Here is a 25,909-nt window from a genome sequence, read left to right as displayed (position 1 = left end):
CTTTTTCCTCAGTTAGAATAGGCATTTTTGTAGAATGACATTTACAGAAGATCTTGAAAAGACTTTTCTTCAGTTTTCTTTGTTTAGTTGGATTACTTTAATCTCTCTGTATTGTTGAAACGGAGATGAAATAACCTTTTATTAAAAATGTTACAAAAAACCACATGCTTTCAAAGGGTGTCCTAATTTTTTCACATGACTGTAAATCTTCAGAGCCCTAACAACATCCAGGCGGTGAAGCTCCCGTTCTCGAGGATGAGAAGGGGACAGACAAAGGGAAGGGAGGACGATGTCCTCATTTAGGTGAAAAGTGGAGACCACCTTCGGGAGAAAGGAAGGAACCGGACGGAGAACTGCCTTATCCTGGTGGAAGACCAAAAGGGGTTCCGTGCAATAAAGTGCCACCAATTCAGACACCTGTCGAAGGGGCGTGACGGCTACAAGGAAAATAACCTTGCAGGACAAAAGGCGAAGAGAGACCTTCCATATCAGCTCGAACGGAGAGGACTGGAGCGCCGAGAGCACAACATTAAGATCCCAGTGTGGAATGGGAGAACGATACGGGGGAACTGAGTGAGCGACCTCCTGGATAAAGGTCTTGACGGGTCCGAGAGGAGCCAAAGGACGCTGGAAGAGGATGGAAAGCGCCTAGACCTGACCCTTCAACGAGCTAAGACCCAGGACCAGGCCAGACTAAGGACATGATCGTGGGAAGGGAAAAACAAAGAGGATGAACATTCAGATGTTCGCAAAAGCCTAGGTAAGACCACCAAGTCCGGTAGTAAATCCTGGACGAGGCCGGCTTCCGTGCACGGATCATGGTACGAACCACATCCGCCGAGAAACCTCGTTGCGTTAAAACTGCGGTCTCAACAGCCACGCCGTTAAACGTAGCGACTCTAAATGCTGGTGGAAGATCGGCCCTTGAGAGAGAACGTCTTCTCTTAGAGGCAGTGGCCAAGGCGCGTCTCCCAGGAGCAGCATTAGGTCGGCGTACCAAGGTCGACGAGGCCAATATGGGGGATACCAGGATCGTACGCATGCCCTCTGACACGATCTTTCGGAGAACCCGCGGCAGAAGGGGGAGAGGCGGAAACACGTACAGGAGAGAAAAAAATCCCGTCCACGGAAGAACGAGAGCATCGGCGCCGTACGCCCTCGGGTCCTTGGACCTGGACAGGAAGGTGGGGAGCTTGTGGTTGAACCTGGAGGCCATGAGATCCACATCCGGACGACCCCAACGGAGGCAAATGGACTCGAACACCTCGGGATGCAGAGACCACTCGCCCGGGTCGATCATAGTCTGGCTGAGGAAATCCGCTGCCCAGTTGTCCACCCCCAGAATGTAAATTGCAGACAGGGCCGGAACATGAGTTTCAGCCCAGTGGAGGATGTGAGACACTTCCCGCATCGCCCCTGCGCTGCGAGTGCCCCCTGATTTATGTACACCACAGCCGTGGCGTTGTCCGACTGGACCCGGACGGGACGGCCCCGGAGCAGGGGAGTCCAGTGCCGGAGCAAGAGGAGAATCGCCCTCAGTTCCAGAATATTTAAATCGTCAGCTTGGACTCCGATGGAGACCAAGTGCCCTGGACAGACCTGGGAGGACACCCCCCCCCCCCCCAAGCTGGCGTCGGTGGTGACCACCAACCAGGTCATCGGCAGAAAGGATCTTCTCTGAAGGGCGGTCCGTAACCACCAGAGTGGGGGGGGGGGGGGGGGGGGGTAGAGTGAAGGGCCAGTCCAGACTCTCCTGGGACTTGTCCCAGGCAGACAGGATCGCCGTCTGGAAGATGCAGGAGTGATGTTGCGCGAAAGGAATAGCTTCAAAGCAGGACACCATCTGTCCCAATACCCGCATGCTGGACCAGAAGGATGGGCTGCGGAGGAGAAGGGTCCGAACCGAACTGTGAAGGTTCAGATGGTTTTCCGGTGGGAGCCGAACCTCCGCCGTTTCTGTATCCAGCAGCATCTCCAGGAAGACGAGTTGTCTGGAAGCGGTAAGCGAAGACTTGGAGAGGTTGATAATCCAACCGAACCGCTCCAGGGTTTGCAGTGTGAGGTCCACACTGGCGGACATCTGGGAAAAGGAGGGTGCCTTGATAAGCAGATCGTCCAAGTAGGGAAGTAGAAAAACACCCCTGGAAAGGAGCAAGGCCAGGACAGGGGCCAAGATCTTGGTGAACAACCGAGGAGCCGTCGCCAGGCCGAAGAGGAGGGCGAGAAATTGATAGTGGTCGATCCCTACCACAAAGCGAAGGAAACGCTGGTGACACCGAGCAATCGGGACGTGGAGGTATGCATCCTGGATGTTGATAGACGACAAAAACTCCCCTTTTTTCAGAGCTGCCACCACGGATTGGAGGGACTCCATCCTGAACGGAGAAACCGGTTTAGGTCCAAAAATCGGTCTCACCGAGCCTTCCTTTTTGGAACTACAAAAAGGTTTGAGTAGAACCCCTTGAATCGGTCCCTTAGAAGAACGGGAGTGATCACTCCTTTGTCCAGAAGGGTGCGAATGGCCTTGGAGAAGGCGGCCACACACTGGGGGTCCCTCGGGACACGGGAGCGAAAAAAGTGGTTTGGAGGGAGGGACACAAATTCGATTTTGTATCCGGATGACACAACCTCGAGAGCCCAGGCGTCAGAGACGTGTGCCTGCCAGATGTCCTTGAAAAGGAGGAGGTGGCCCCCCACCCGGGAGGGTGGGGGCGCACCTTCAGGCGGGGGTCTGCTTGGTCGAGGGGGGGGGTGAGCTAGCTGGGACTTGCGCCAGCAGAGTTGGGTCCGAAAAAAGGGCTTTTTGCGCCTATCCCGGGAGGAAGAAGCGGACGGACCGGACGCGGGTCGAGGGCCGGAGGACCTGCGGGAAGACCTAAAGCGAGAGAAACCAGGACGGCCTCGAGTGGCGCTCTTGGTCCTAGGCTGGGGAAGATGGGTGCTCGTCCAAGCAGGTCCGAATAAACGGGAACCCGCGAAGGAAAGGTCAGCAAGCGACTGTTTTGAAGAAGCGTCCGCTGTCCAAACTTTTAGCCAAAAGTTCTCTCCTGGCTGAGACCGCCAGAGCAGAGGAACGGGCAATGGAGGCCTCACAAATGAATTTCCCTGCCTGAATAACGAGCTGGGCTAAAGAACGGAGGTCCTGAATGGAGATGTCTGAATTAAGTTCCTTGTCCAGCTGGGAAGCCTATTCCGAGACAGCCTTGCCGGCCCAAGCTGAAGCAAAGACTGGCCTGAGGGCTGAACCTGAGGCAGCAAATATGGCTTTTGTAAGGGATTCCAGGCGATGGTCCTCAGTGGACTGAAGAGAGGAACCGTCCGCCACAGGAATGGCCGTGCTTTTAGACAAGCGGGCCAACCTTAGGCCTTAGGTGGAGATGCAATCCGCTGGGAAGGGATAACAGATATCCAACTTCTTAGGGGGGGGGGGGGTAAAGAGGGCATCCGGGCGAGACCAAGCCTTTGAGACCACCAACGAGAAATCAGCGTGGAGGGGAAAAACAGTGGATGCCTGCTTGGGGCGGAAAAAGGACACACTGGCCTTGTCAGTGCTGGGTGGGTCGTCGCAAATCTTAAAAGGAGTCACGAATATTGGTGATGAGATGACCCACAGCAGAGGCTAACTTGGACGGCAATGCCGAGTCCATGTCCCAATCCGCATCCACCAGTTCTCCCTCAGAGGGCACGTTCTGTGAGGAGGGGGGAGCCGACTGAGTCCGTACCCGCGGAGGAGACATGGACGCATCTGAGGAAGCTGGGGCACTTCTGGATGTGCCTGGCCCTGGAGGTATCACTGGGAGTGAGGGACCCAGACGGATGGGCAGGGGTAGCGGACCCGGAGGGTACGACAGAGGGCGTAGCAGACTGTGTGTCTACAAAGCGGCCCACAACATGAGTGAGACTTTCCATGGCCTGGGATAGGGATCTTGCCCAATCAGGTGGATCCACAGGAACAGGGGGCGGCACAGTAGGTGGTGGACCCTGTATTGGGGATTGGGGCCTGGCATGCAGAGCAATGCGGGTCCGATTGCCCCCGTGGAAAGGGTGCTTCACAGGCAGTGCAGGCGTGATACAAGGGCCTAGAGGCCCCTGAGGGGTCAGACATGTTGGTGAAGATAGGTTGGCAGAAAAAAAAAAAAAGGAGGGAGGGGGAGAACTGTCCAGGCTAAGGGCTGGTGACAGGAGGGGTTAACAGACGACGGAACTGCTTGCCGAATCACTCTGCCGCAAGTGTAAAAATAGCCTTAGGGTACTTTCACACTAGCGTTTTTCTTTTCCGGCGCTGAGTTCCGTCCTAGGGGCTCAAATCCGGAAAAGAACTGATCAGTTTTATGCTAATGCATTCTGAATGGAGAGTCAGTCCTTCAGGATGCATCAGGATGTCTTCTGTTCAGTCTTTTTGACTGATCAGGCTTTTCAGAAAAACGTAGCATGCAGTATTTTTACCTCCGGCCAAAAAGCCTGAACACTTTGACTGAACGCCTGATCAGGCTTTTTTCCCATTGACTTGCATTAACGCCGGATCCGGCCCTGTGTGTTCAGTCAAAACGGATCCGGCTTTTGCATGTTAAACCCGAAAAATGTGAAAAAAAAGTTAAAGTCCATAAATGGCGGATCCGTTTTTTCCAATGCATTTTTCCATTGTGATCGAAAGCCTGATCAGGATTCAAATGTAATCCGTTTTCACACGTTTTTCCGGATCCGGCGGGCAGTTCTAGTGTCGGAATTGAACGCCGGATTAAAACAACGCTAGTGTGAAAGTAGCCTTAGGGCTGTTTCACACGAGCGAGTCCATTGCGGGAATCATGCTCTGTGTGTGAGTGTGATCCTCCGCTCCAGACTTGCAGGAGCGCACGGCATTATTATGATTTATAATGCTGTATGTCTATGCTTGGCCTTTTTTCCACAGAATCCTAGTGATAATGCGCGAGGTGAACGCATTGCACCCGCACTGAATCCGGACCCATTCACTTCTATGGGGCTGTGCACATGAGAGGTGATTTTCACGCATCACTTGTGCGTTGTGTGAAAAATCGCAGCATGCTCCATGTTGTGCATTTTTAACGCAACGCAGGGCCCATAGAAGTTAATAAGGCTGTGTGAAAATCGCAAGCATCCGCAAGCAAGTGCGGATGTGGTGCTATTTTCACGCATGGTTGCTAGGATGAAAGTCTATTCACTATTATTTTCCCTTATAACATGGTTATAAGGGAAAATAATAGCATTCTTTAATACAGAATGCTCAGTAGAAGGTCAATATAATAAACATTATAAACACCCCAGTATAACAAACATTGGTGGCGCAGTACCCCCCCCCCAGTATAATGAACATTGGTGGCGCAGTGCCCCCCTCAACATAATAAACATTGGTGGCGCAGTGGACAGTACCGATGAGGGTTAAAAATATATAAATTAACTCAACTTCTCCAATTGATCGCGTAGCAGCCGGTCTCCTGTTCTTTCTTCAGGACCTGTCAAAGTACCTGTGGTGACATCACTGTGCTAATCACATGGTACAATAAATGATCCATCACCATGGTAATGGACCATGTGATGAGCTCAGTGACGTCACCACAGGTCCTGAGGAAAGAACAGGAGACAGGCAGCTACGCGATCAATTGGAGGAGGCGAGTTAATTTAAAAAAATATATATTTAACCCTCATTGGCACTGCCCACTGCGCCACTAATGTTTATTATACTGGGGTGTTGGGGGGGGGCGCACTGCACCACCAATGAAAAGAACTGACCTGTTAATACAAATACAGGAGGAGGGTGCTGGAATCAAATAGCCAGCACCCGACCTCTATGACGGAGCTGCGATCCGCTGCAGTTAACCCCTCAGGTACCGCGCCTAAAGGGTTAACTGCGGCTGATCGCAGCTCCCTGTCAGAGGTCGGGTGTCTGCTATTTGATTCCGGCACCCATCTTCTGTATTTGTATTAACAGGTCAGTTGTCTTCATTGGTGGCGCAGTGGCCAAAGCCCCTCCCCTCCTCCTCCCATCTCTCTACTCATTGGCAACGGCAGCAGCACAGGGGGAGGGAGAGACTCCTCCACTGCGCTGCTGAGCAGAACATCGGCGGCGGGGCAGAGATCTATCATCTCCTGTGCCTGCCGCTGTATTCAACTGCAGAGCTGCGGCGGCACCATTTGTAAATTCTAAGTCGCATTGGCGACCATTTTGGTCGCCATCTGGAGCCCTGAGATGGTTCCGCAAAAACGGAACGGATACAGGAGACATACGGATTTTTTTTGCGGACCCAACGACTTGAATGGAGCCACGGAACGTGATTTGCGGGCAATAATAAGACATGTTCCATCTTTCAACGGAACGCAAAAATGGAATGCAATCACAGTACATTACGTTTTTTTTTGCAGAACCATTGAAATGAATGGTTCCGTATATTGACCGTATACAGAACGCAAAAAATGGCCCGTAAATGGGAAAAAAAATAAAAAAATGTTGTGCGAAAGAGGCCTTATTGGGAGAGAGTGGCAGCAAAAAGGACACACCCCTTGAGCTGCAGCTTCAAATTAATCTAGCACATGAAGAGAAGCAATGAATGGGGAGATCTGTGGATCCATGTGAGTTACAGGGCTGGTTTTAGCATTCTTAGGAGATGATCATGTCCTATATGATATCAGATTTTCATTTTTTACATTGATCTTTCATTTAAATGGCTGTGGGGACAATCTGAAAATACAGGAAAAGCTGGAGACAAAACCCATTTTATGTTGACAAAGTTTAGTTTTTGAGAAATATAAAAATTGATATGAATCCTCAATATAAATATAATGTGTAACTTACCATATTTCTACTACCAATGTCCCCCAGGTAAACCACAGCGTTCATTAAGGGAGCCCAAATCAGAATTTCTCTTTGCCAGGAGGTTAAAGTAGACAGGGGAACCACAATCATAAATGGTCCATAAAGTTGATGTTCATGGAACAAATAATTCAAGAATGAAATGGTCTGAATTGTTTTTCCCAATCCCATTTCATCAGCCAGAATACAACTGTTGCCTCTGGAGAAAGAAATACACAATTTCAATCACTTTGTGCAGTCCCATAACAGTATCATTGAGGTTGCAGTACATTTGAGGGACATCAATAAAGGCCTCGTGTTACTCTGAAATTCTTGTGTACTAAAATTTCACCCAAAAGCAGGGAGCTGTGCCCATGTGATCTCATTCAGGCTGCTGCTGCCTCCCTGCTCCTCACATCAGCTGCCGTTTATAAGCTCAAGATTAGTCAATGTATGAAGAACTGACTTATAGTACAGCAAGCAGAGAATGAGTGTAAAGTACAGTGAGAAAATGCTAAATATCAGAAAACTAACTAGGAAAATTAGGTTTTAGTAAGGAGTGACTGCAGTTACCTTACGCAAATCATTTTCTTACAATTACAAAAGACAATATGATGAAATAGAGCAGAGCTTACTTGCACCATGAGTGTGCCAGCCAGTTTAAGCCATTTAGTTGATAGTCTCTTAACTCCATTGTCTCATTCGCGCCAATGTAGGGCGGCTGCTTCTTCAGAGCTACAAACCGCGGCCTCTGTTTTAAGACCTATGAAAATATTACAACAGTTACTCTAGTCAACATGTAGTGTACATGGGAGAATCATACTAATACCAATTAGTAGATCATGTAACACTACTGATTTCTATAAAGACACAGAACAAACATGGTGCACTACACACTCAAATTATACCCACTTAGCCCTGTAATCCCGTGCATGTGCTAGTGAATGCGCAGTTTAGATCTCAGCATGCACCTATTTAAAATACTGCGTCTCATGCGCAGGATTACTGGGACAGCAAGAAGACAGTGAGGATGCCTGGCCCTGTCACTTAAAAGGAAGGGAAGTAGCTGAGGTGGGGCGGCAGAGGTTAAAGGAAACCTGTCACCGGGATTTTGTGTATAGAGCCGAGGACATAGGTTGCTAGATGGCTCCTAGCACATCCACAATACCCAGCCCCCATAGTTCTGTGTGCTTTTATTGTGTGTATAAAAAAAAAAAAAAAAAAAAGATTTGATACACATGCAAATTAACCTGAGATGAGTCGTGTCCCTGACTCATCTCAGGTCAATTTGCATATGTATCAAATCGTTTTTTTATTTTTACACAATAAAAGCACACAGAGCTATGGGGACTGAGTAGTGCGGATGTGCTAGCGGCCATCTAGCAACCCATGTCCTCAGCTCTATACACAAAATCCCGGTGACAGGTTCAAGTGCCACGCGGTGCACTATAGACCCTATTAGCATATTCAATAAAATGCAGAAGAAAAAAAAAAAAAAAAGTCGCAGTAACAATGCATAGTGATAGAGTAAATCTTTTGTTATACTCAATAACACTTACCTTACATTCCCTAAAAGGAATTGTTTTGGACTGATTCCTACTGAAGTATTCATCAATGTGTGCCTGAAATTTTCTACCAATAAGTGCACCGTCTTCCCAACTGCACTCTAAATACGGAAGCCCCTGCCACTTGCAAAAATAATCCGGGTATCCTGCTGCAGATTTCTGATTGGAATGAGCTAAGGGGAAAAATACATAAAAATATAGATATGAACGTGAAAGAACAGCAAGAAATACCCATTACTGAACCGCACAGAGGGAGTACGGTAATTATGTTAATACACTTTATACAGGAGAACATATTCCTCAACACTTAAAAGTGATGAACATTCAAAATGAGAGAGACTGGAAGGTGACTTATGCAGCTCTGGAAAAGGGAAACAGATACAGGGGAAGAAGTTGAGTTCTACCATTTATAGGGGGTTATATGATTTTGAGCAGGATACCCGAGTAAAAAACGAGATTTTTGTATAACTTACCAGTAAAATCTCTTTCTTGCTCTTCCTTGGGGGACACAGGAACTCTTGGGTATAGCTTATCTCCATAGGAGGCGTGACACTAAGTAAAAGACTGTTAAGCCCCTCCTCCAGCAGCTATACCCTCAGCCTGGAGAGAGAGACTTCCAGTTATGTGCCCAAGTAGTGCAAGACAAAGGCAAGGAGTAACCAAACCAATACCAACAAGTCAGAAAAAAACACCCGAAGGCCAACAAAAAACAATGGGTGGGCGCTGTGTCCCCCAAGGAAGAGCGAGAAAGAGATTTTACTGGTAAGTTATACAAAAATCTCGTTTTCTCGCCCAATTCCTTGGGGGACACAGGAACTCTTGGGACGTTCAAAAGCAGTCCACAAACAGGGAGGGACCACAACCAAAAGCGAACCAGGCACCGTAAACATTAAGGCACCGCCGCCTGCAAGACCAAGCGGCCCAAAGCAGCATCCGCCGATGCATAAGTGTTCACCCTGTAAAACTTGGTGAACGTGTGCAAAGACGACCAGGTGGCCACCTTGCACAGTTGTTCAGCCGAGGCACGATTACGCTGAGCCCAGGAAGCCCCGACCGCTCTGGTAGAATGAGCGGTAACACCAAAGGGCGGATCCCTGCCCCGAGCACGGTAAGCCTCAACGATAGCCATCTTGAGGAAGCGGGCAACAACCACCTTAGACGCCGCCAGCCCCCTGCGCGGACCCTCCGGAATCACAAACAGAGAATCCGAGCGTCGAAAGGGTCTGGTCACATCCAGGTAGATCCTGAGAGCCCGAACAACATCCAGACGGTGAAGCTCCCGGGGATGCGACGGGGACGGACACAGAGAAGGAAGGACAATATCCTCATTCAGGTGAAAGGCGGACACCACCTTCGGAAGAAATTCCGGAACAGGGCGGAGAACCACCTTGTCCTGGTGAAAAACCAAGAAGGGCTCCACTGAAGAAAGAGCCGCCAACTCAGACACACGCCGAAGAGACGTGATAGCGACGAGAAAGAAAACTTTGCAAGACAACAAGCGAGGGGAAACCTTGCGCAGAGGCTCGAAAGGGGAAGATTGGAGAGCCGCCAACACAACGTTAAGATCCCAAGCAGGAACGGGAGGGCGATAGGGGGGAGCACAGTGAGCAACCCCCTGAAGAAAGGTCTTAACCGGACCGAGCGGAGCCAGAGGACGCTGAAAAAGGACCGAAAGAGCCGAAATCTGACCCTTCAGGGTACTGAGACCCAAGCCCAGAGCCAGACCAGACTGCAAAAAGGATAAAACCGTAGGAAGGGAAAACCTCAGAGGGGGAGTCCCCAAGGCCTCACAGAAAGCCAAATAGGCCCGCCAGGTACGATAATAAATCCTGGCCGAGGCCGGTTTTCGTGCACGAATCATGGTACGGACCACGTCAGCCGAAAACCCCCGCCGCGTCAGGACCGCGGTTTCAATAGCCACGCCGTCAAACGTAGCGACCCTAAATGCTGGTGGAAGATCGGCCCCTGAGAGAGGAGGTCTTCTCTGAGAGGCAGAGGCAAGGGAGCGTCTGCCAGAAGCAACATAAGGTCGGCGTACCACGGACGACGCGGCCAGTCCGGGGCGATTAGGATTGCTGGCGTGCCCTCCGCCGCAATCTTCCGAAGGACACGCGGAAGAAGAGGCAGGGGCGGAAACACGTAGAGGAGCGAAAACTCCGTCCAGGGGAGGACGAGCGCGTCCGCGCCGTAAGCGTCCGGATCCTTGGCCCTGGCCACGTAGATGGGAAGTTTGTAGTTGAATCTGGAGGCCATGAGATCCACGTCCGGACGACCCCAGCGGAGACAAAGAGACTCGAAGACGTCGGGGTGCAGAGACCACTCCCCCGGGTCGATCGTCGTCCGGCTGAGGAAATCCGCCGCCCAATTGTCCACCCCCGGAATGTAAATGGCCGAAAGGGCCGGAACATGAACCTCCGCCCAGCGAAGGATCAGAGACACCTCTCTCATCGCCGCCGCGCTGCGAGTGCCCCCCTGGTGATTTATGTACGCCACAGCCGTGGCATTGTCCGACTGGACCCGAACAGGGCGACCCTGAAGCAACGAAGTCCAGTGTCGGAGCGAGAGGAGGATGGCCCTCAGCTCCAGAACATTGATCGGCAGTCTGGACTCCGATGGAGACCAAGTGCCCTGGACGGACCGAGGAGGAAACACTCCCCCCCAACCCCGCAGACTGGCATCGGTGGTAATCACCAGCCAAGTCATTGGCAGGAAAGACTTCCCCTGAAGAGGGGTCCGCAGCCACCAGAGGAGAGAGGAACGAACCTGGGGGGAAAGGGGAAAATGCCGATCCAGACTCTCCTGGGACTTGTCCCAGGCGGACAGAATGGCCGTCTGAAAGGTGCGGGAGTGGTACTGTGCGTAAGGAATCGCCTCGAAGCAGGACACCATCTGACCCAGGACCCGCATGCTGAACCGGAAGAAGGACGGCGGTGGGACAGAAGGCTCTGAACCGACCGATGGAGGAGCAGGCGCTTTTCCAACGGAAGTCGAACCACCGCTGAATCCGTATCCAGCAGCATCCCCAGAAAGACCAATTGCCGGGAAGGAACAAGAGAGGATTTGGGTAGGTTGATAACCCAACCGAACCGGCGCAAGGTCTGCAGCGAGAGATCCACGCTGGCTGAAGTCAGTGACAGAGAAGGCGCCTTGATTAGGAGGTCGTCTAGATATGGAAGCAGAAAAACTCCCCTGGAACGAAGCAAGGCGAGGACCGGGGCCAGGACCTTCGTGAAAACACGAGGGGCCGTCGCCAGCCCGAAGGGAAGGGCAACGAACTGGTAGTGGTCGGACCCCACTGCAAAACGCAGAAAGCACTGATGACACCGTGCGATTGGAATGTGAAGGTAGGCGTCCTGGATGTCGATGGAGGCCAGGAACTCCCCCTGTTCCAGAGAGGCCACCACCGACCTGAGAGACTCCATCCGGAAACGCTGAAGACGAAGGAAGCGGTTCAGCCGTTTTAGATCCAGAATGGGTCGCACCGAACCCTCCTTCTTGGGGACCACAAAAAGGTTCGAATAGAACCCCTTGAACCTGTCTCCCATAGGAACCGGGGTGATGACTCCTTTGTCTAGAAGAGTCTGAACGGCAGCAAAGAAATCAGCCGCCCCTCGGGAATCCCGGGGAACCCGAGAGCGAAAGAACCGAACTGGGGGAAGGGACGCAAGCTCGAGTTTGTACCCGGAAGACACAACTTCGAGAGCCCAGGCGTCGGAGACGTGCGCCTGCCAGAAGTCCCTGAACAGGAGGAGACATCCCCCCACCCGGGTGGGTGGGGGCGCACCTTCAGGCGGGGGCCTGCTTGGTCGCGGGAGCGCGAGCAGGTTGAGATTTGCGCCAGGAGGGCTGGGTCCGAAAAAAGGGTTTCTTACGCCTGTCCTGGACAGGGTTAGCGGACGGACCTGAGGCGGAGCGAGGAGCGGAAGCCCTACGAGAAGACCTGAAACGGGAGAAGGTGGGACGACCACGAGTGGAGCTCCTAGCCTTGGATTGGGGAAGATGGGTACTCTTCCCCCCCGTGGCTTCAGAGATGATTTCATCCAAACGGGTCCCGAACAAACGAGCACCAGAGAAAGGAAGGCTAGTAAGAGACCGCTTTGACGCGGCGTCCGCCGACCAAACCTTTAACCAAAGCTCCCTCCTAGCCGACACGGCCAGGGCAGACGAACGGGCAATAAGAGCCCCTGCATCCAGGGATGCTTCACATACAAATTTTCCAGCCTGAACGATAAGCTGAGCCAGGGCACGGAGGTCTTGAATAGGGACGTCGGATTCAAGCTCCAGATCCAGCTGAGACGCCCATTCTGAAACCGCTTTACCAGCCCAAGCGGAGGCAAAGACTGGCCTAAGCGCGGATCCGGAGGCCGAAAAGATACCCTTTGTAAGGGCCTCTATACGGCGATCCTCAGTGGATTGTAAGGAAGAACCATCTGCGACGGGAATAGCCGTGCTCTTGGACAAACGGGCCACAGGGGGGGTCGACCTTAGGAGGAGACGCCCAGTTTGTGATGCAATCCGCCGGAAACGGATAACAAACATCTAACTTTTTCGGCGGGGTAAACCGTGCATCAGGACGGGCCCAGGCCTTAGAAACCACTGACGAAAAGTCAGCATGGAGGGGAAAAACCGCAGAAGCCTGCTTCTGGCGAAAAAAGGAAACACTGGTTTTCTCAGGATCAGGAGGATCATCGCGAATTTTAAAGGTATCACGGATATTGTTTATAAGGTGGCCCACAGCGGAAGCCAGCTTTGAAGGCAGCGCCGAATCCATATCCCAATCGGAATCAACCAGCTCCCCTTCAGAGGGCAAATCCTGCAAGGAGGAAGGACCCGACTGAGAACGCACCCTTGGGGGGGGGATACCGAAGCATCCGAGGATGACCGGTGATCCGCCCTTGACCGCTTCTGGGATTGGCGGGCTCTGGAGGAATCGCCTGCAGAGAGAGACTCAGACGGGTCGGCCAGGACAGCGGACCCGGAGGGCCCAGCAGGGGAATCATCCGGCTGCGACAAGGGCAACACATCTGCAAGTCGGCCCACAACGCTAGTGAGACTAACCACAGCCTGGGAGAGGGATCTAGCCCAGTCAGGGGGATCCAAGAGGCCAGGGGGTGACACAACAGATGGCGGACCCTGCGATGGGTCTTTGCAAAGCGAGCAATGCGGGTCAGACTGCCCTTGAGGAAAGGGCGCCTTACATGCGGTGCAGGTATGATACCAAGGTCCCACAGGCACTAAGGGGTCAGACATGTTGGTAGGAGCAATAGAAAAAAAACCAGAGTCCAGGCCAGGGGGCTACAGTGAGGAAGGGTCAACAGTCCTACCAGGTCACAGAGGAAGCAGAACGGCAGCAGAAGAACGGCGGCGGCAACTAGAGCAATGGTCCGTCCTGCAGTGAGTTCCCAGAAGCACGCAGGCACGAGAGTGGGCGGGACTAAAGAGGCGCGGGAAGAAAGGCGTCCGGCCCCTGACTGAAGACCAAGCAAGACGCTGGGCCGGTCCGAAACTCCGCCCCCCACCGAAAACATTATCGCGCGCGCGCGCGATTCAAATCCCGCTCTGAACTATCACAGGTCTCCCCAATGGCCTCCGCCGCAGCGGAAGCGAGAGGTAGGAAGCCGAAAGAGGAGGACCGGGTGTAGGCGTCCTGCAATGCAACGGCACAGCGGTCGCATACCCGGCCGCCCCCAAACAAGCCTCCCCCATGAGCGCCGCTCAGCTCTCCTGGGACTTGTCCCAGGCGGTACAAACAGGGCGCCAGGCCGCCTCCGAATCGAGCAACGAGGCCATCAGCAAAGGGGAGCCTAGAATGGAACGGAGAGGAGGGGAAAGGAAGGGAGGGGGAGGGGAGCGGAACGGCTGCACTAGCCACCTCACCTGCGACGTCTTCACCCTCTAGTCCATCCAGCTGGGACGCCCCTTCAGCCACTGGCACAAGAGTGACAGTAGCTGGAGAGGGGCTTGCAGGTGGGCGACCCAGAGCTGGCGGGATGCAGGGGAGCATGAGCTGCCCTGGTCCTCCTTTTCTTTTGTGGGGGAGGCAGCAGGGCGGATAACCGGCCCTGGTGCAGCTCAACCCCGGGAAAACAGAGAAGTCTACTGCGACTCTGTTGTCCCTGTGGAAAAATCCAAGTGGAAAAATTAAAATTAAAAATTAAAAACTCTAAAATCTTCTCAAGACAACTCTGCAGTGCAGAGAGTGTCTTGCCTCCTTGACACTAAGCAAAAAACTGGAAGTCTCTCTCTCTCTCCAGGCTGAGGGTATAGCTGCTGGAGGAGGGGCTTAACAGTCTTTTACTTAGTGTCACGCCTCCTATGGAGATAAGCTATACCCAAGAGTTCCTGTGTCCCCCAAGGAATTGGGCGAGAAAAGGGATCAACTGATATTGATTTTTCAGAGCCGATAGCGATAACCTGTGAACTTTCAGGCCAATAGCTGATAACTTATACCGATATTCTGTGCATTTTCATTTAAAAAAAAAAAAAAAAAAAAAAAAAAAAAAAAGGGGGAAAAATGTCTGTTACGGCGTTCACCGCATATGTTTATTTCTTGTTTATATGTTTTATATTTAAAATTGGGAAAGGGGCGATTTATACTTAATATTTGTGTTTTTTTTTTACTTTTTATTTAAAAGGATAACGGTCACACTTAGACCCTAATTTCAATTTTCATATATGTAGTTACTAATAACATGATATTCCAGAATCAGTTACTATTAGACTGACTCACCCCATATTTAATAAGATTCAGCCCTTAGCAACAAGTCTGCATAAAACTGCAATTTCACTATTCAGTTAAGATGGCCGCCACTGCCCTCACCCTGAGGCTAATCCCGCCTGCCCTCACTAGCCAGTAACAATAGCCCCCCCAAAAGTGTCAGTAACCACAGCCCTTCCCCTAAAGGGTTAATCTCCTGCAGCACAAAGGGGTCCTCTTACCACATGTTTCATTTATACACTGAGCAGACGGCAGATCTCCCTTCCCTGGTCTGCGCTGCTTCAACTCTGCATTCTCCAGCTCTGCTGAGTGAGGGAGCGTCTGCCAAGTGCAGGGACAGGGAGAAGTGCACACAGCCCAGGCACTGTTGTCAGCTGCTGGGGAGGACCTGGCTTTAATCATTTACTTACAGTCCCTGGCTGTCTGTAATCTGACCTTGCACGCTGCCTGCTTCGTCCTTCAACACAGAGGACGGACCCTGCATAGCTACCCGATTTTAAGCACAGGTAAAAATAGGCAGTACAGGGAACAAAACTGTGGCATTAAGTGGTAACTGGAATACACAGTGAAAAGTTTAAATAGGGCCACCAAGGAGATATTAATCACCACAATCCAATACTCCAAAAAAATATATATTTGACGACAGATGACAGTTACACTTTAATAACTATTTCCCCCCTTAGGGGCTAGAACCTGGGATATTTTAATCACTTGTCCTATTCACCCTAATAGAGCTCTATTAAGCCTCATGCAGACATCTGTGTAACACGGTCCGTGAGATACCAAACTGGCACTGCAGGAGTGCACGGAGTCATTGGTTGCTATGACGCCATGCGCTCCTCCAATGCCAGTCCAGTATCTCATAGACACCTGCATGAGGCTTTAGGGTGAATAGGATTTCACACTCTCCCTGCTGCCCTGTGCACAAGGCAGCAGGGAGCTTACTATGGCAGGCAGGGCAAGCTGGACGCATTATCGGCAAGGTTAGATGCAGATAACTTTGAAAAATCATGACTATCGGCCGATAACATGGGTAAATCCGATAATCGGTCGATCCCTAGAGAAAACCCTGCCTTGCTAAAATATTCACCATCCAGCATTTTGTTGCATTACATTCAGGAATTAAAATGGATTTCTGGGGGTTTGTACCATTTCATTTACACAAAATGTCTCCTACTGAGAAGATGCTAAATATATTTGTTATTGTGACACGCAATATTTAAGACAAAATTTAATGTGCATAAAGTATTCACCCCATGAAATTCAATACCTTGTGGTGGCACATTTTTCTGCAATTACAGATAGGGTATGTCTCTATTAGCTTAGTAAATCTAGACACTGGGACCTTTGCTCTTTCTTTTAGGGAAAGCTCCTTTAAGTTAGACGAGTTTGGTTTACAGCAGTCTTAAAACATGCCACAGATTCTGAGCTGGAATGAAGTCTGGGCTTTGACCGTGTTCCCCCTATATCCATCCCAGTGTAGCTTTAGAGTCATTGTCCTGCTGGAAAGTGAAACTCCACATGTTTTTCTCAAGAACTGCGCTGTATTTAATGCCAACTCTCTCTCCTTCAATTCTAATCAGCTTTTCAATGGCTGCCATATTTATGGCCCCGATTCTGTAGTTTACAGAAACACCCCATATGTGGTCATAAACTGCTGTACGGGCACACGGCAGGACACAGAAGGAAAGGAATGCAATACGGTTTTTGGAAGGCAGATATGGCTGGACAGTTTTTTTGACACCATGTCCCATTTGAAGCCCCCCTGATGCACCCCTAGAGTATAAACTCCATAAAAGTGACCCCATTTTAGAAACTACGGGAGAGGGTGAAAGTTTTGTGGGTACTAGTTTAGGGTACATATTTTTGGTTGCTCTATATTACACTTTTTGTGAGGCAAGGTAACAAGAAATTGCTGTTTTGGCAGTGTTTTTTTTATTTTTTTTTGTTATTTACAACATTCATTTGACAGGTTAGATCATGTGGTACTTTATAGAGCAGGTTGTCACGGACGCGGCAATACCTAATATGGACCGTATTTTTCGCCCTATAAGACGCACCGGCCCATAAATCGCACCTAGGTTTTTGAGGAGGAAAATGAGGGAAATTTTTTTTTGAACTAATGGTGGTCTGTGGGTGACACTGGTATGGGGGATCTGTGGGGGGCTCTTATTGGGGTTTATGGATGGCACTGCTATGGGGGGGAAGATCTGTGGATGACACATATATAGCATCTTATGCTATGTGTCATCCACAGATCCCCCCCCCCCCCCATAATAGTGTCCCTGCGGTGTGAATGACCCCCAATACAGGGGGTGGTGGTCGCATCTGGTTTTATAATGACAGCGGGGCCCGTGCAGTGACTGTATTCTACTACATAGGCCCCGCTCACTGTATATAATCTTATCTATAATTGTAGGCATTGCTAATATATAAAATACAGGGTAATCAGCGCCTGTATACCGTACTTACAAGCGCTCGTAGCAGAGAGGAGGGAGGAGGCAGGCCGGTCGCTGGCAGCGTGAGTCACTACGTCAGGCGCCCACGCCGCCTGCTTCATTCATAAAGTGGACGCTGCCAGCGTCCGTCCTCCCGCCTCTCTGCTGATTACCCTGAACTTTTATATACTAACAATGCCTACAATTATAGATAAGATTATATACAGTGAGCGGGGCCCGTGTAGTAGAATACAGTCACTGCACGGGCCCCGCTGTCATAAAACCAGATGCCGTCCCCCAGCCCCTCCTCCCTCTCAGCTGATACACCCGCCGCGCGGCATCGCAGCGTATCATAGAAAATTCGGAAAAATGCAGCATTCGCCCCATAAGACGCACTGCTATTCTCCCCCCCCCCCCCCCCCCCACTTCTGGGGGGGAAACTGTGTCTTATAGGGTGAAAAATCCGGTATACCATTTTTTTTAAATTTATGTTAAGTTGATCACAATGATTTCATTTTTGAAACAAAAAAATCATGTTTTAGTGACTCCATAGTCTGAGAGCCATAGTTTTTTCAGTTTTTGGGCGATTATCTTAATTTTTTGCGGGATTAGATGACGGTTCGATTGGCACTATTTTTGGGTGCATATGACTTTTTGTGATGCAAGATGACAAAAAAAAAGGCTTTTTTTTTTTACGGTGTTCATCTGAGGGGTTAGGTCATGTGATATTTTGATAGAGCCGGTCGATACGGACACGGCGATACCCAATATGTATACTTTTTTTTATTTACTTAAGTTTTACACAATAACATTTTTAAAACAAAAATAAATTGTTTTAGTGTCTCCATATTCTGAGCCATAGTTTTTTTTATTTTTTGGGCGATTGTCTCAGGTAGGGGCTAATTTTTTGCGGGATGAGGCCTTTTTGATCGCTTACTGTTGTACTTTTTGTGATGCAAGGTGAAAATTGTTTATTTAGGATAGTTTATTTTTTTTATGGTGTTCATCTGAGGGGTTAGGTCATGTGATATGTTTATAGAGCCGGTCGATATGGACGCGGCGATACCTAATATGTCTACTCCCCCCCCCTCCCTATTTTTTACCAATTTTTTTAATTTTGAGGAAAATGACGTTTTTGTTTATTTTTTACTCAAAACGTAATTATAATTTTTTTTTGGGGGGGGGGGGGGGGGAGGAGACTTTATTTTTGTCCCACTTTGGGACTTCAACTTTTGGGGATCTAATCCCTTTTACAATGCATTTCAATACTTCTGTATTGGAATGCATTGGCTGTATAAGTAATACAGTGTGTATTACTCATACAGCTTACGGCCTGTGAGATCCAGGCCGCATAAGGTAAAACCGCAGGTCTGAATTCCCTGTGTCCTTAAGGACCGGAAAAAGGAGATTTTTGTATAACTTACCAGTTAAATCTCTTTCTCGCTCTTCCTTGGGGGGACAAAGACCTTGGGTATAGCTCAGCTCCCTAGGAGGCGTGACACTAAGTAAAACTGTTAAGCCCCTCCTCCATCAGCTATACCCTCAGCCTGGAGATAGAGGCTACCAGTTGCGTGTCCAAGTAGTGAAAGGATAACAACCAACAATGGAAACAACAGCCAGCAACCCAACGGGGCGCCAGACCATAACCCTACAACCAAAACACAGAAGGGTGGGTGCTGTGTCCCCCAAGGAAGAGCGAGAAAGAGATTTAACTGGTAAGTTATACAAAAATCTCCTTTTCTCGCCCATTTTCCTTGGGGGACACAGACCTTGGGACGTTCAAGAGCAGTCCAAGAAGGGAGGGACCACAACCCAAGGCGGAGCACCACCGGAGCATCAGGAAACCGCAGCCTGCAAAACCAGGCGGCCCAAAGCAGCATCCGCTGATGCATGCGTATGCACTCTATAGAACCTCGTGAAAGTGTGCAGCGAGGACCAAGTGGCTGCTTTGCACAACTGCTCAGCCGAGGCCCGATGCCTCTGCGCCCAGGAAGCCCCGACTGCTCTGGTGGAATGAGCAGTGACGCCGAAAGGCGGAGCCCTGCCCTTGGATCGATAAGCCTCAGACACCGCCAGTTTAATGAAACGGGCAATGGCCACCTTGGAGACCGCCAAACCCTTGCGCGAACCCTCCGGAACCACAAACAGGGAATCCGTGCGCCGAAAGAATCCGGTGACCTCCAAGTAAATTCTCAACGCCCTGACCACGTCCAGACGGTGCAGTTCCCGTTCTCTGGGGTGGGAAGGAGAGGGACAGAGCGACGGAAGGACGATGTCCTCATTGATGTGAAAGGCGGAGACCACCTTTGGCAGGAAGGTCGGGACAGGCCGAAGCACAACCTTATCCTGGTGGAAGACCAGGAAGGGATCGGAGCAAGAAAGAGCCGCTAACTCGACACCCGTCGGAGAGAGGTGATGGCCACAAGAAAGATGACCTTGCAGGACAGAAGGCGAAGGGAGACCTCCCGCAAAGGCTCGAAGGGGGCAGATTGGAGAGCCGAGAGCACCACATTCAGGTCCCAGGAAGGAAACTGAGGGCGGTACGGCGGAACAGAGTGAGCTACCCCTTGCAAAAAGGTCTTAATTGGCCCTAGAGGGGCCAGGGGACGCTGGAGAAGAATAGACAGCGCCGAAATCTGTCCCTTCAGAGAACTGAGGCCCAGCCCCAGGTCCAGACCCGACTGGAGGAAGGACAGGACCGTGGGAAGAGAAAACCGGAGAGGTGGGATACTCCGGGACTCACAGAACCCCAGATAAGACCTCCAAACCCGATAGTAGATTCTAGAGGATACGGGCTTACGAGCAGGGATCATGGTGCGGACAACGTCCGCGGAGAAACCCCATCGCGTTAAGATGGCGGTCTCAACAGCCACGCCGTCAAACGTAGCGAGCCTAAATGCTCGTGGAAGATCGGACCCTGAGAGAGAAGGTCTTCCCTGGAGGGCAGTGGCCACGGTTCGTCTGCCAACAGCAACATGAGGTCGGCGTACCAGGACCGGCGGGGCCAATCCGGGGCGATTAGAATCGCGGGAACGCCCTCTGCCGCGATCCTCCGAAGAACCCGTGGCAGGAAAGGAAAAGGAGGAAAGACGTACAGAAGGGAGAATTCGCGCCACGGAAGGACGAGCGCGTCGGCGCCGTATGCCTTCGGGTCCCGTGCCCTGGCCAGGTATAGGGGAACCTTGTGGTTGAATTTGGAGGCCATGAGGTCCACGTCGGGGCGACCCCAGCGAAGACAAAGGGCCTCGAACACCTCTGGGTGCAGAGACCATTCTCCCGGGTCGATGGTGGACCGGCTGAGGAAATCCGCCGCCCAGTTGTCCACCCCCGGGATGTAAATCGCAGACAAGGCTGGCACGGAGGAGACACCTCTTGCATCGAGAATGAGGGACACCTCTTGCATCGCCGCAGCGCTGCGGGTGCCTCCCTGATGGTTTATGTATGCCACAGCCGTGGCATTGTCCGATTGGATCCGAACAGGGTGGCCCCTCAGTAGATGGGTCCAGTGTCTGAGGGACAAAAGAACCGCCCTCAGTTCCAGAATGTTGATTGGAAGTCTGGACTCCGATAGAGACCAAACGCCCTGGACGGATCGGGGAGGGAAACCCCCCCCCCCCCCCACCCCCGTAAGCTGGCATCGGTGGTAATCACCAGCCAGTTCAGTGGAAGGAAGGACCTCCCCCTTAGAGGGATATGCAACCACCAGCTGAGGGAAGCCCGAGCCAGGGGAGGCAGAAGAAAGGTCCTGTCCAGACTCCTCGGTGATTTGTCCCAGGCCGACAGAATCGCCCTCTGAAATGTGCGGGATCGGAATTGTGCGAACGGCACCGCTTCGAAACAGGCAACCATCTTCCCCAGCAACCGCATGCTGGATCTGAGGGAAGGACGGCGAAGACGGAGGAGACTGCGAACCGACCCGCGAAGGGCCAGACGCTTGTCCAACGGAAGGCGGACCTCCGCCAGATCCGTATCCAGGAGCATCCCCAGGAAGATCAGCCGTCTGGAGGGGGTAAGGGAAGACTTGGGGTGGTTGATAATCCAACCAAACCGCGTCAGGGTCTCCAGAGTGAGATCCACACTGCCGGATGCCTGAGAAAAGGAGGGTGCCTTGACCAAGATGTCGTCCAAGTACGGAAGAAGAAAAACACTTCTTGAACGTAGAAGGGCCAAGACAGGGGCCAGGACCTTGGTGAACACCCGAGGAGCCGTCGCCAGACCAAAGGGAAGGGCGACGAATTGGAAGTGATCGTCCCCCACCGCGAAGCGCAGGAAGCGGTGATGACATGGAGCAACCGGAACGTGGAGGTATGCATCCTGAACGTCGATTGAGGCCATGAAATCCCCCTGTTCCAGGGAGGCCACTGCGGACCGGAGAGACTCCATCCGGAATCTCTGCAGACGGAGAAAACGGTTCAGGCGCTTTAGGTCCAAGATCGGCCGCACCGAGCCTTCCTTCTTGGGGACCACAAAGAGGTTCGAATAGAACCCCCTGAACCTTTCCGTCGGAGGTACAGGGGCGACGACACCCTTGTCCATTAGCGAGCGAACGGCCGCGAAGAAGGCGGCCGCTCGTACGGGATCCCGCGGGGGACGGGACCAGAACAAACGGTCTGACGGAATGGACGCAAATTCGATCTTGTACCCGCAAGATACAATCTCGAGCGCCCATGCGTCTGAGATGTGGGCCCGCCAAACGTTCCTGAACAGGAGAAGGCGGCCCCCCACCCGGGTGGGTGGGGGCGCACCTTCAGGCAGAGGGCTGCTGGCCTGTGGGAGCCCGTGCAGGCTGGGCCTTGCGCCAGGTAGGTTGCGCCCGAAAAAACGGCTTCTTGCGTCTGTCCTGGGCTGGGCCAGAGGAAGAAGAACCGGCTGCGGGTCTAGACCCGGTGGGCTTACGAAAGGACCGAAACCGGGACGAACCAGCGCGACCACGGGGGGCGCCCTTTGGCCTGGACTGGGGGAGGCGAGTACTCTTCCCACCCGTGGCCTCTGATATAAGTTCGTCCAGACGGGTCCCGAACAAGCGGGAACCCGTGAATGGTAGGCCGGCCAAAGAGCGTTTGGAAGCGGCGTCCGCCGCCCAAACCTTCAGCCAGAGTTCCCTCCTGACAGAAACTGCCAGGGCCGAGGAACGGGCAATGAGGGCACCCGCATCAAGGGAGGCCTCACAGATAAAGTTTCCGGCCTGAATAATTAGCTGAGCTAAGGAACGGAGGTCCGACCCTAACTCCTGCTCCAGTTGCAAACCCCATTCAGAGACCGCTTTACCAACCGAGGCGGAGGCAAAGACCAGCCGAACCAGAGGCAGTGAATATGGCCTTGGAGAGGGATTCCGTACGACGGTCCTCAGCAGACTGGAGGGAAGATCCGTCCTGTACAGGAATAGCAGTGCTTTTGGACAGGCGAGCCACGGGAGGATCAACCTTAGGCGGGGATGTCCACGTGGTTACAGAATCCGCTGGAAAGGGATAACAAATGTCCAGCTTTTTGGGGGTAATAAAGCGGACGTTAGGCCGAGTCCAAGCCTTGGATACCACAGAAGAAAAAGCGTGTATGGGAAAAACCTTGGAGGCCTGTTTGGGGCGGAGGAAGGACACGCCGGCCTGCTCAGAACTGGGGGGGGGGGTGTCATCGTGTATCTGAAAGGTATCACGGATGCTAGTGATAAGATGCCCCACCGCGGACGACAATTTGGACGGAAGCTCTGAGTCCATGTCCACGTCCGAATCCGCCAGTTCTCCCTCAGAAGGCGTATCCCTGTGAGAGGATAGACTTGACTGAGCTCGCACGCACGGCGGAGAGAGCGAAGCATCTGGAGAAGATGTGCGCTCAACCCTTGAACGTTTCTGGGTAAGCCGGGCCCTGGGAGATTCGCTGGGAGGCAGGGAACCAGTGGGGGCGGCAGAAACGGTATTCCCAGCGGGTGCGACAGGGATTGTGGCAGCCTGCGGGAGAGGCGGTCTATCCACGAGACGGCCCACTACGTTTGTGAGGCTTTCCACTGCCCGAGACAGAGACCTAGCCCAATCAGGGGGTTCAGAGGCACCGGGAGGCGCAGCGGGAAGCGGGCCCTGCACTGGGGCCTGACATGCAAGGCAATGCGGCTCAGATTGCCCACACGGAAAAAGTTCCTTGCAGGCGGTACAGGCATGGTACCAGGGTTTGGGGGCACCCGTGGGATCTGACATGCTGAAATGTTGGACGCACTCCAATATAGAGACCACAAGGGCTATAGCAGCTGAACAGGAGGGTTAGGAGAGGGTTAACTGTCCTACCAGTGCCCCAGAAGAACGTCAGTAGTAAGGTCCGGATCAGCAGGAGCCGAGAGCAGCAAACAGCAGTGCCGAGCGATGTCCACAGGAGTTAAGAGTCTCCCACCGCGTCCCCGCTTCCTGAGCAGTGAGGGAGCGCGGGAAAAAACTCAGCAGAAGCGCGGGGAACAGGCTCTGCCCCCTCCAGCGCTTGAAATGTCTCCTGTGAAGGAGAACGTAACTCCGCCCCCAAATGACGCGCGCGTGTAAGACGCGCCCCATGCTGCCGAAAACTCGCAGTGTTAAGAGAAAACATGCCAGAAATAAAAGGCCCGCAGGCCCTTAAAACGCGGCGATATGTCCAGGTGGGTGACCTTACTGCCACCATGTCCCGAGCCCTGCCGAGCCCGATCAGCCTGATGTCGGGCTAAGCCCCGCCCCCCGTTCAGGAACGGAGCGGCGGCAGCAGGAAGGGAGAGAGAACACGTGCAGGCTGGTGCCCTGATAGAAACAGCGTGGGGGTGATATACACCTGAGGAGCTTCCTGTCAGGGAGCTGGGGAGAGTCTCTAGAACGCTCAGAACGAGCGACCACGGGTGCCCCCCATACCCAGAGGGGTAGATGCTGTCAGATAGGGACGGGGTATGGGCTGGAATAGCCATCTTACCACCGACGTCTTCACCCTCGGTTCCTTCCAGCAGGGTCGCCCCTTCAGCCACTGGCACCGCAGTGGCAGGAAGCTGGAAGAGGGGCTTGGCGTGCGGGCGACCCCCTAGCTGGCGGGATGTAGGGGAGCCATTGCTGCCCAGATCCTCCTATTGCTTCTGAGGGGGAGGCAGCAGTGCAGATAAATTGGCACTGGCGCAGCTCAACCCCGGGAGAGCAGAGAGGTCGAATGCGTCTCTGGTATCCCTAGGAAAAATAAAATAACAAAATTAGAAGAAAATAAATAAATAAATAAATAAACAACAAGGAGAAAACAGCCCTGCAGTAGCAGGGGGTGTCTTGCCTCCTTGGACACTAAGCTAAAACTGGTAGCCTCTATCTCCAGGCTGAGGGTATAGCTGATGGAGGAGGGGCTTAACAGTTTTACTTAGTGTCACGCCTCCTAGGGAGCTGAGCTATACCCAAGGTCTGTGTCCCCCAAGGAAAATGGGCGAGAAATCAGGGCGTACCGCTACGCCCCATGTGCTAAACAGGTTAAGCAATAAACTTTTTCTGGCCGCCCCTCCATAAAGTCCCAGTCTGGAGAGTTTACAGCTTATAAGGGTCGCATGGACAGATCCTTCCAGCACCGCTGTGGATATTCGGAGCTCCCGCAGTGTTAGAATTGGTGTCTTTGTTGATTCTCTGATTAATGCCCTCCTTGCCGAGTCTGAGTTTTGGTGGGCGGCCATCTTTTGTCAGATTGGTAGTTGGGCCATATTCGTTCCATTATAAAGGATTTAATGGTGCCCCATAGTACTACACAACCTTTTCTCTGAATCACTCCTTGGTCTTCATGTTGCTGGTTGATAGTGTTGCAGACTCATCATGCGACACTGATTCCATAGAGGGAGAGGTTATTCAACTAATTATATGACTTCTGAAGTTAAAGAGGTTATGAGCGAAATATTAATTTCATGCCCTCAGAATCGGTCATCATTGTCACATTGATGGGCGGGGGGGGGGGGTCAGAGTCCTGGCACCCCGCCAATCAGCTGTTTCGGGAAGTTGCAGCTCTCACACAACAGCCTCCCTCAAATTGACCAAGCACAGCACCGTGCTGTGGATTGCAGTTCAGCCCCACTATCTTCAATGGGACTGAGCTGCAACTAGGCCATGTGACCAATGTACAGTTGACGTCAATGGCCTCTTAACAGCTGATCGATGGGGGTCCCAGGTGTTGGACCCCATCCAATCTGATATTGACACCCTATCCCGAGGAGAGATTAGCAATATTAAATCCCCAATAACTACTTTTATTGATTAGACCAGACTTTGTTATGGCTCTTATAGCAAAGCGGGTGAATACATATTTTTTTTGTCTTATTTTAAAGGTAGTTTTTCTTTTCTTTACACTCCCAAGTAACAATTAGGACTGTCAGGTTTATTACATGAAATGTATATTAAAATCAATTTTAAATTCCAGG

The 25,909-nt window shown here is 51.9% G+C and overlaps 1 protein-coding gene across 2 annotated transcripts in view; it reads right to left on the bottom strand.

Moving 5' to 3' along the window:
* The window catches only part of CHD1 (chromodomain helicase DNA binding protein 1), a 128,333-nt gene that overhangs the window by 77,658 nt on the left and 24,766 nt on the right, over nt 1-25,909 (bottom strand). For both annotated transcript variants that reach the window (XM_044275977.1, XM_044275976.1), the window contains exons 10-12: nt 8,365-8,543; nt 7,441-7,568; nt 6,809-7,025 (exon numbers count right to left, since the gene is read on the bottom strand). In XM_044275977.1, the coding sequence (XP_044131912.1) occupies nt 6,809-7,025; nt 7,441-7,568; nt 8,365-8,543 (524 nt within the window). The remainder of the gene's footprint in view (nt 1-6,808; nt 7,026-7,440; nt 7,569-8,364; nt 8,544-25,909) is intronic.

The sequence above is a fragment of the Bufo gargarizans genome, chromosome 1 (assembly GCF_014858855.1).
Source record: "Bufo gargarizans isolate SCDJY-AF-19 chromosome 1, ASM1485885v1, whole genome shotgun sequence".
Classification (NCBI taxonomy): domain Eukaryota; kingdom Metazoa; phylum Chordata; class Amphibia; order Anura; family Bufonidae; genus Bufo; species Bufo gargarizans.
Note: the sequence above shows the minus strand (reverse complement) of the source record. Positions and strands in the feature narration are given on the sequence as shown.